Source organism: Alosa pseudoharengus, unplaced genomic scaffold (assembly GCF_046254945.1).
Source record: "Alosa pseudoharengus isolate Yale_2024_CS ecotype anadromous, Long Island Sound unplaced genomic scaffold, YU_APseudo_1.1 YU_APseudo_1.1_scf_21, whole genome shotgun sequence".
Lineage (NCBI taxonomy): Eukaryota > Metazoa > Chordata > Actinopteri > Clupeiformes > Clupeidae > Alosa > Alosa pseudoharengus.
This window is the reverse complement of record NW_027468674.1, coordinates 18,625,616-18,635,783: the sequence shown is the minus strand read 5'-3', so window position 1 is coordinate 18,635,783 and position 10,168 is coordinate 18,625,616. Positions and strand designations below refer to the sequence as shown.

Genomic DNA, 10,168 nt, shown 5'->3' with positions numbered 1-10,168 from the left:
AACCAGATCAGTGTCAATCAAGAGACATGGGCAGCTTGCAGTAAATATCTACCTCTTGCAAGTCAAAAAGAATTTGATACAGACATTGTTTATACCATAGACATGATGATACAATAATACATTTGTTAGAGTGAAGCTTGATGGGGTGCTTTAGCCTAGCTAGACACAGAAAAGTCAAAATGTCAAACAACACTAGGGTCAAAGTGAGAATTCCACCATCTACCTGCAGTGTCCATGTACATTCTCTTATCATAAATATAATAATCATAAATATATCATAATATAATTAAATCACATCATTTACAACAGAGTTCCATGAGAAGGTTTTGGGTGGGTTTGGTGTGATGGTGGTGTGTTTGGTAGGCCTATCCTACCTGATGGCCTCCTTGCCTCTTAACTCAGAGGAGATGGTGTGTGTGTGTGTGTGTGTGTGTATGCGTCCCACCTGATGGCCTCCTTGCCTCTGAACTCGGGGGAGATGGTGTGTGTGTGTGTGTGTGTGTGTGTGTTAGAGTTTAGATTCTCTGCCCGAGCCCAAGCCCGAACTTGACCCGACCCGACCCGGGCCGATATTTCCAGCCACTATCCTCGGGCCGGGCCGGGCCGGGTCCTTGATCAAGCTTGCTTTTTTTTTCTTTCTAATCATTAGCCTACTTGGGTGGGGAGCTAAAGCTATGCCATAGTCAGACTCAGAAATATTTTATATTTATCAAAGTAGGCCTAAGTAACAAGCGTATACAAAGTTATACAAGTTAGGCTCAGAGTTACAAAATGTCAATTGTAATGTCATCTGCGCAACACGTGTCATGCGCAGCTTCTCCACTCGCACACATCACACCGGGCCTGCTGTGCTGTATTGTGTAGCTTAAGTGCAACGTGAAGCTTGAAGAAAGAATGAAAACAGAAGAAATAACTTCGAGGAAGTTTGGAGAAAAGTCGGAGGTATGCATTTGGCAGGTATGCTTTGTTGCGTCCATTAAGTGCGCACGATGTTCACCTTTGACAGCAAAAATACTTTAAGATGAACATGAAGCAGGCTTGCCATGGCAGAAATAATAATAGCCAGCCTTCAATGTCCTCTTTTGTCCTCTCAATGTCCTCTAAACGGATTTCTGTAGCTCAAACAGCTCGGAATTGTAGTTGAGAACGTCAGTTATAATGGCCCACGTATTTAAAAAATGTCGGGTTTAAATCGGGCTCGGGCTCATAATTACAGTTAACGTGTCGGGCCGGGTCGGGCTCGGGCACAATGTGCACGGGCTCGGGTTGGGTCGGGCTTGATTTTTTGGGCCCGATCTAAGCTCTAGTGTGTGTGTGTGTGTGTGTGTGTGTGTGTGTGTGTGTGTGTGTCACCTGATGGCCTCCTTGCCTCTGAACTCAGGGGAGATTGTGTGTGTGTGTGTGTGTGTGTGTGTGTGTGTGTGTGTGTGCGTGCGTGTGCATCCCACCTGATGGCCTCCTTGCCTCTGAACTCGGGGGAGATGGGCTCGATGGACTCGTCTCCCACGGGAGCCCCGTTCACCTCGGCCTCGTACACCGAGCTCACCTCTGTGTAGCGCTTCCTGCGCTGCGACCAATAGGACGGCTTCAGAAAGTAGAGGACGGAGCGTCGCATGCCAAATTCACCTTGACAACGACAAAATAAGAGGCTTTTTTTATTCCATCATCAGCATTTTTGGATGATTCAGGAAGTAAAAAAAACTGCAGGAAAAACCAGTCCAGTATGAAAGCATTAAAGATAGATACTTAATTTATCCCGAGGGAAATTTAAAGATGTAGCACGACTGGTGACACGTAGTTGATATTTGATCTCAACAGACAAACACCCTCCCCTTCTGTGCACCTGAAGCAGCATATAAATTGACTGCAACTTTTCCTGGCTCAGGCTAAGCGACTATGTTTCACATTCACAGAGCCAGGACTTTTGCTTTTTTTAGGGGGCGCACAGATTGAACAGATAGCTAGAGGAGTGAAGAGTAATTGGCCCAATCTGACAAAAAGTGCACCAGATTGGAATCGTGGACCTCGCCTTTAACTGGGGGCTATCTAGAACATTTTACCTGGCAGCACCTGGTCCAGGTAGACGGCGAGCAGCAGGTAGAGGATGCAGTCCAGGAAGAGCATGAGCAGGGGAACGTAGAGGGCGTGGGGGCCGTTGGCCAGCGTGGAGAAGACTGCTCCGTCACCCTGGGCCTCCAGATACACCACCTACACACAGACCAAGGCATTAGCATTTACTGCTGATCAGAGACCTGCATTATCCACCACCTACACACAGACCAAGGCATTAGCATTTACTGCTGATCAGAGACCTGCATTATACACTAACTACACACAGACCAAGGCATTAGCATTTACTGCTGATCAGAGACCTGCATTATCCACTAACTACACACAGACCAAGGCATTAGCATTTACTGCTGATCAGAGACCTGCATTATCCACCACCTACACACAGACCAAGGCATTAGCATTTACTGCTGATCAGAGACCTGCATTATCCACTAACTACACACAGACCAAGGCATTAGCATTTACTGCTGATCAGAGACCTGCATTATCCTCATACACCACCTACACACGGACCAAGGCATTAACTGTCATTTCCCGCCTATTATATTGTTTCTTCATTCAGAAAGCATGATCTGGTTCTAATTGGGCTATTGGGCACGGTCAATACACCGTTATTTACTTAGCATAAAACACTGTCGTGCAGTTTATAGCCTACATTATGCCGCTAATACACGGGAGATTACTGTACTGCTGATCAGAGACCAGTGTTATCCACATACACCACTTACACACAGAGCAGGCCATTAGCTACTAGTATTAACTACTGATCAGAGATCAGTATTATTCACATACAGGACACAGGCACACACATTTATATTTCATAAAACATCAGATTATCTTATTCTGGCAAACTCTGAGAGAGAGAGAGTGAGCCGTTTATTTATGTCTGGTTAATAACTGCTTTCTTCCATCTAAATATACGGGCATGGCAAACCAAATGCATATGCGACATAATAATTTCCTCTAGCATCACAAATCTTTCTTAGGTGTCTATAATTTATTACAAGTCTATGATTTATAAAAAGCCCCCTCCTAAATTATAACTTTTCCAAAGTGCCTTTATTTTTCCCTCTGCATTGGTATGTCAAAAAGAAACATTTCCAATTTCCTACTGCTATTTACTATAACTTCATTATCTTAAACATGCCTAACATTAGCACAATACTATAAGTTGAATACTGTACATAAACCTCTGCATGTTTGTGCATGTCTATGGCCACAAACCATGCTATAGAATGGAGGAAGTAGAGGCTCAGAGGAGGACGTTCGTGTGGTCCTTGTCTACTGGAGGCCTGTTAGAAGCCATCTGTTAAACGCCTCCAACCTGGCGGTGGAGCGGCTATAAAACTCACTGTACAAACAACGTTCTGGAGGACGGCCAGGACAAACAAGCTTGTGGTCACTCACGCCACCGCATCTCACGCAAGCCAATGAATCAAACGGCTTGCCATCGCCCGTCGCCGAGGGGAGCCCTCCCCGCCCCCCCCCCCACACACTACTCATCTCTCACTCTCGCCTCGAAAGGGCCGTCCGTCGCCACGGTTACGGCTGAGGGTGGTGGTGGTGGTGGAGGTATGTGTGCGTACATGTATGTGTGGAGGGGTTGCCATGGTGAGCCGGGTGCGTTACCTGGGCGATGCCGATGGAGAAGGCGCTGGGGGAGAGGAGGCAGAGGAGCCAGACGAGCGACTGGGGGAAGTCGCGCATGAGCACGGTGAAGAGGGACAGGCAGCCGAACACCACCGTCAGCATGGAGCCCACCGTGCTGGCAAACTTGGGCTTCTTGAAGAGCGGCGTCAGCATAAAGGAGAAGAAGATCTGCCAGGGACAAGAGGAAGGATGAGAGAGAGAGAGAGGGAGAGGGAGGGAGAGATAGATAGATAGACAGAGAGAGAGAAATAAGGAAAGAAAGAAAGACAGAAAGAAAGAAAGAAAAAAGAGAGAGAGAGAGAAAGAAAAGAGAGAAAGAGAGAGAAAGAAAAGGAGATAGAGAGAGAAAGAGAGAGAGAGAGAGAGAGAGAGAGAGAGAGAGTTTACTTCAGAGCTGGAGTGGGCCCAGCGTGTTCATTGCCAGCCCCAGAGAGTAAACCATCCTGTATCTGACCCTTGTGTTATGATAATTCTCAAACAGCTTATGTTTCATAAGATGAGCTTCCCGTTACACCATCCAAACACACCCCTAGTAATTCTCTGTGCTTCCACATTGCTCATCCTTCGCCAAACAGGCCCATCTCCGCGGCGTCCTCTAAGACCTCGCCCAGCAGCGGGAGCTTACACGCTAATGACACATAAAACAGCCGCTGACACAAGCCACGACTGCCTGAAAAAAAACTATAATCCCTTGCCCGGGCAAACGGCCGACGCACAGAGATGCCGGAGATGCTACGCTAATGTTGGGCTAGCACTTCTGACAGCAGGGCTCAGGTAAACGCGAAGGCCAGACTTGTGTCAGCTCCCCCAAGAAAACGTAAAAATGTAAATGTTTGAAACCAATTTAGAAGCTTAGCTCTTGTTTTTTTTTTTTACTCTGGAGTTGGCTTCAAACTGCAGCTGGCACAGATAAGCGGAAGCCTCTGTTAGGCAGCGTGTTTTATAGCAGGGTGCCAAATCATGTACTTTACATTCTGTGTATTTACATTAATCCATAAATATATTACACACTTTTCACATATGAAATGTGTATAATGTGAAAGTAGAATGTATATGTACATTACAATAGCAATATGCTGATAACCTAAACCCTGAAACCAACTGCACTACTACTACTAAAATGACAATGCAATGAATGAATAATAATGTTTAATAATCAAAATAATGACCAAATGATCTCAACATTAACCAAAATAATCACAATTATAATTTGTGCCATGATCAAGCGAGCATGCTGGTGTGACTTACTGAGGAGATTCCGTAGAGGAAGATGAGCAGGAAGATGACAAAGAAGTTGCTGTTGTAGAAGAGGGAGGTCCAGGTGGCAATCACCGCCATGAGGATGGACATAGTGGTCACTAGAGCAGCGTACAGTAGACCCCACGACAGCCTGAGGATACACACACACACACATATATTTACTCCTTTATTTGCGTACGTAATTCACAAGGACAACAATTTGACAGGTGCAATAATTGACTCTGCAATAATAAAACAGCAGCACAACAGATGTTATGGATGAACGTACTGTGTACACACACACACACACAAACAAACCATTGTAGCATGTACACAAGGATCAAATAGAGGTTACTAAAACTCAAAAAGTGCTAAATATGCCAGCAGCACTTCATACGAGTTCTAAGAGACAGCGAGTGCCCTCATCGCACCTCTCCACTCTCCTCACCAAAAGCCACTTCAACATCAAGCACTTACCCATGTTTATTTATTATGCACTTACCACCACTATTTATCTATCTAAACCATCTGTTGCTTGCAACCAGTAATCATTTTCACAGCCAGCACTGTCTGCAACGGCAATATTTTTCATTTGATCACAACCCCCAATTCCACAAAATCCTGCAAATCCACCTCATTGAGCTGCCATGTTTGTTTCTAAAGCCCCCACTTCAAGAGAGTAGGTGAATCAGTGTCGACTTAGGAACTGCGCATAAGAGGCTTTGAGGCCTGAAAAGACTGCCACCACAAACGCTATTGAACAAAGCCACTTGATCAAAAGGATGTCGTGGGGCTCGGCCTGTTGCGAGATGTTGAAGTAGTTTTTGTGATTTTTCCCTTTTCTTACCAATACATACGACCAGTGTTGGGGGTAACGCGTTACAAGTAACGCGTTAGAGTACTCTTATTAGTTTTTTTCAGTAACGAGTAATCTAACACGTTAGTTTTGCGAATTCAGTAATCAGTAACTCCGTTATTTTCCAAAATAAGCACTCGTTACTCCGTTACTTTAAGAATTTCCCTCGATAAGGAAAGTAAAGACACACGTTTTGCATCCACGCTGGATAGCAAAGAGGCTCTGCTGGCTGCAGTGACAAGTCCTAAATTCAAACTGCGCTGGTTAAGGGATGAGGCCAAAAAAGACACAGCGAAGTGCATGCTCGCTGCCGAGTGTCGTGCCCTGGGTCATCCACTGCCAGAGGAACTGCCGCCCGCACCTGTCAGCGGACGAGAAGACGAGTCCGACTTTTTTTCATTTACAGAGGACAAAGAGGACTCATATTCGGTGGAGACTGAAATTGCTGATTATCTTAAGTCAGGAGTCGAGATCGACACATTAAACAAGTTCCCCATGATCAAGGCATTATTTTTGCGCTTCAATACCCCAACACCCTCCAGTGCGCCTGTGGAGAGGCTGTTCAGCCTCGGGAGTCTTGTTCTAACTCCTAAAAGAAATCGACTATCAGACAAACGTTTTGAGAATCTTTTTTACTACGTTTCAATCATTACTTTGAAGATGAAGAGTAGGCTAAATGTAGCCTACGTAATGATTATGGGAATAAATGTAGGGCTGTATGCTACAGGCAGGGTTCCTACACATTTTGCATTTCAAAATTCCATACTTTTTCCATACTCAAATTTCCAAACTTCTCGGTAGATTTTTCTGACCATATTCTCGACATTGCGGCCACTTCTGGTTTGGGATAACTCGGTGAAAACAAAGGTATGGACAACTGAAGTGAATTTAAAAATGACACTTAATATTCGTCCATTTAGCTGGGTCATTTTTAGTTGTATCTTAGTTGTATCATAGTTGTATCTTGACGATGGGGACTGAAAGTTAAGCTACACAACAGTAGGAATGGTTCATTATGACCTGAGTGAAGTGATTAGTACTACAAATGCAATAGTCTGGAAACACAAATATATCTCCATACCCTTGTTTCTTTTTTCCATACTTATCCAGACCTGGAAAATACTAAAATCAAATTCCATACTTTTCCAGGTTTTCCATACTGCGTAGGAACCCTGTACAGGTGTCACATGTGACACACATTTTCATTGTTCATTCAATGTTTTTTTAGTGTCATGCACTGTTCTTTTGTGCACAAACATTTAGATAGGCCTACGGTATAAGTTACATCGTGTTAAGATAAAAGAAAGGAGGAAATGACATCGGACAAGGACATTTGCCTGTAGGTTTTTTTTGGTTTGTTTTTACTATTATTCAGACTATTTGACAGGCCTATTGCATTTTTGCCAGCTGTTAAATTTCCAATTCTAAAAGGTTGCGTGCCTACCTGTTAAGCACTTTGTTAGGCCTGCACTTGTAAAGTTGATTTAGACTATTAATACTGTGATGCACTGTTCTTTTGTGCGCAGACTAATACGGTAAGCTACATTCTTAAGTAAAAATGAAAAAAGAGGAAACGACATCGGACAAGGATGTTTACTGTTTTTTTGTTTTTGTTTTTATTAGGCTATTACTCTGCCTATTACCGGTATATGCTATTCATGGAAGCTGTTCTAATTCTCAAAGGATGAATGCCTGTTAAATAAAACGTGCAATATGCTGACTGTCTTTCCTGTCATTATCCTACAGTTAGGTTCATGATTGATTCATAAACAGTCAGCACTGTCGGTGCATCTAAAGGAGGATGTGTGTTGCTGCTGCAGGCAGAGACGCACCCCAAACAAGTTTTAATTGTTGGTAACGCACGAGTACTCTAACGCGTTACTTTTATTTATAGGTAACGTAGTAACGTAACGGATTTCTTTTAATTGATAGTAACGTAGTAACGTAACTAACTACTTTTAAAAGTAACGATACCCAACACTGCATACGACACATAACCCATAATTTCCATGGTCATTGGGATCTTTTGATGTCTCTTCATTCCAAGAATAACAACATAAAAGCTCATTTATGGTCAACTTTAACAGAGAGTCTTCTCTCCATACTCTGCATTCATTTAGTCCGTCTTTTGCACGTTGACTGAACGCTTACGGAAACAGACAAAATGTACCAACGTTTAAAACGGACGGATACAATTTTTGTATTGGTACAAAATATTAATTGGTACATACAATGCTATAATAAAACAATAATATATACAACATTAATTGGTACAAAAAGGGTGGCATTAATCAGGAGGCTTGTATCTACACTGCGTGGTTTTGCGCGCCGCCTTCGCTCACCAGAAGGCCGAGTCGTACAGTCCCATCATGGTCATGGTGTCCTTGAGGCGTCGCTCCTTCTCGGCGGCCACGTTGACGATGAGGAAGGAGACGAAGGGCGTGAAGGCCAGCACCAGGTAGATGGAGATGAGCGCGTGCGGGAACTTCTGCACCTCCACCGAGCCCGGCTGACCCATCATCACCACGCGCACGTCCATCTCCCGCCACACCGACCGCTTGGTCTGCATCTGTGGAGGGCCAGGAGATTATTGATTATTAGATCATTGCTGCACTAACAATAGCCTAGTGGCACTGCACCTTTACTGTACCTTTGATGTACCATGATTGTTGTAAGTGGCTTGGAATAAAAGTGTCAGCTAATGACTAAATGTGAATGTAAACGTAAGATTAGCAATGCACTTGGTCTGCATCTGCGGAGGGTCAGGAGGAAGATTATTATTTTTTATATATATATATATATATTTTTTTTTTTTTTTTTTTTGGGGGGGGGCTTTATTGCCTTTAATCTGACAAGATAGTGGAGAGAGTGCTAGGAAGCGAGTGGGAGAGACGGATGGGGCGGGATCGGAAAATGACCCAGGCCAGACTTGAACCTGGGTCCACGTGCCAACGGGATTATGGTATGAGCGCTGTAACCAGTTGTGCCACAGATTATTAAATCATTGCAGCACTAACAATATCCACCTTTACAGTACCTTTGATGTACCATGATTGTTGTCAGTGGCTTTGGATAAAAGCATCAGCTAATGACTAAATGTGAATGGAAATACATAAGCAAAGCATTTCAGATTTCTACACATCATCTCCCTGTTACTGAACATGAGACTCTTCTGATAGTTTAGAAGTAACTACACCTAGTACTCTAAGTACTACTACCCTTAGTAGACTGCACGAGTATGGCAAGTGATGCCAGGGGAGCATTACTGCTGTCCAAACTAAACTCCAAGTAGTAGAAACAGCAGTAGCAATAGTTCTGCTAGTAATGTTTTTAGTAGTGGCAGTGCTACTATCAGTGACTGCTTAAACAGAACTAGCAGCAATCGCCACCAGTAGTGGAGGTAGAAGAAGTAGCATTTCTTAGCATTTCTTCTGACTATGAAGGCATAGATGGAGGCAAAGGCGGAGGGATATGGGGAATTCCAACTACACCCTACAGATCAACACATCCGCCTCCTGTGACATACAGTAATATGTACCAATGTGTTAGAAGATGTAAAGGTATTACCAATTGCAGTTACCTGTAGTACCACTAAACAATAACCACAGCAGTACACATCAGTGTACTGCACAATTTGGGGCAGTTATGTTTGTTAGATACAAAGTCCCATGTAGTATGTGCATAGATATTAAGAGTTAGGATTGTTGGTAAAAATATGGCATACCAAAGTGAGACATGAGATCCAGTCACGGAGAAGGACAATCAAGATGCAAAGTTTAATTTGGCTGTATACAGGAGAGAGGCACACATGAAGCACAATGCTCTCCAGAATATGTGTCTCTGTCTTGACACAGAATTATCAAGGGTTTAAGTACACAACAGCAAAGGATAGATAATCATATCTAGATAGATAATAGCAGAGTCAGGAGACATCCAGGCTACCCTAATCAATGACGCCAATGACATTTGATGACAAAACAAACAACGGGAAGTGATATCTGTCCCAACATTGGATAATGTAAAGTGCCAGGGTTGATATCATACAGGGTCATTAAGTAGAAGCATACATTTAGTGTCAAAGTGACCCTCTAGTGAGAAATTCAGAAGATTAAACCATACTGTATATTAGAATATTGGACCTAATGCTCTATTCCACTTTCTCTCGGGATCTACAACACAGTTGTACCATTCTGCAAAGGCAGGAAACAGAAGCTGGCTTATTGGGGGGGGGGGCTTATTGGCTGGTTAAGCCTCACAGCCCTCCAGCTGTTGGTTCCCTTTTTGAAACAGGTGTATTTGTGGCCAAAGTCTCCTGGGTATTGACTCTTCTCGAGGCAAGAAGCAGAGTGA

The 10,168-nt window shown here is 43.6% G+C and overlaps 1 protein-coding gene across 1 annotated transcript in view; it reads right to left on the bottom strand.

Annotated features, from left to right (window-relative positions):
* Positions 1 to 10,168, bottom strand: part of abca5 (ATP-binding cassette, sub-family A (ABC1), member 5) — a 51,953-nt gene that overhangs the window by 30,473 nt on the left and 11,312 nt on the right. The window contains exons 6-10 of the mRNA XM_076298056.1: positions 8,161 to 8,387; positions 4,972 to 5,113; positions 3,703 to 3,891; positions 2,061 to 2,208; positions 1,449 to 1,626 (exon numbers count right to left, since the gene is read on the bottom strand). Coding sequence (XP_076154171.1) covers positions 1,449 to 1,626; positions 2,061 to 2,208; positions 3,703 to 3,891; positions 4,972 to 5,113; positions 8,161 to 8,387 — 884 coding nt within the window. The remainder of the gene's footprint in view (positions 1 to 1,448; positions 1,627 to 2,060; positions 2,209 to 3,702; positions 3,892 to 4,971; positions 5,114 to 8,160; positions 8,388 to 10,168) is intronic.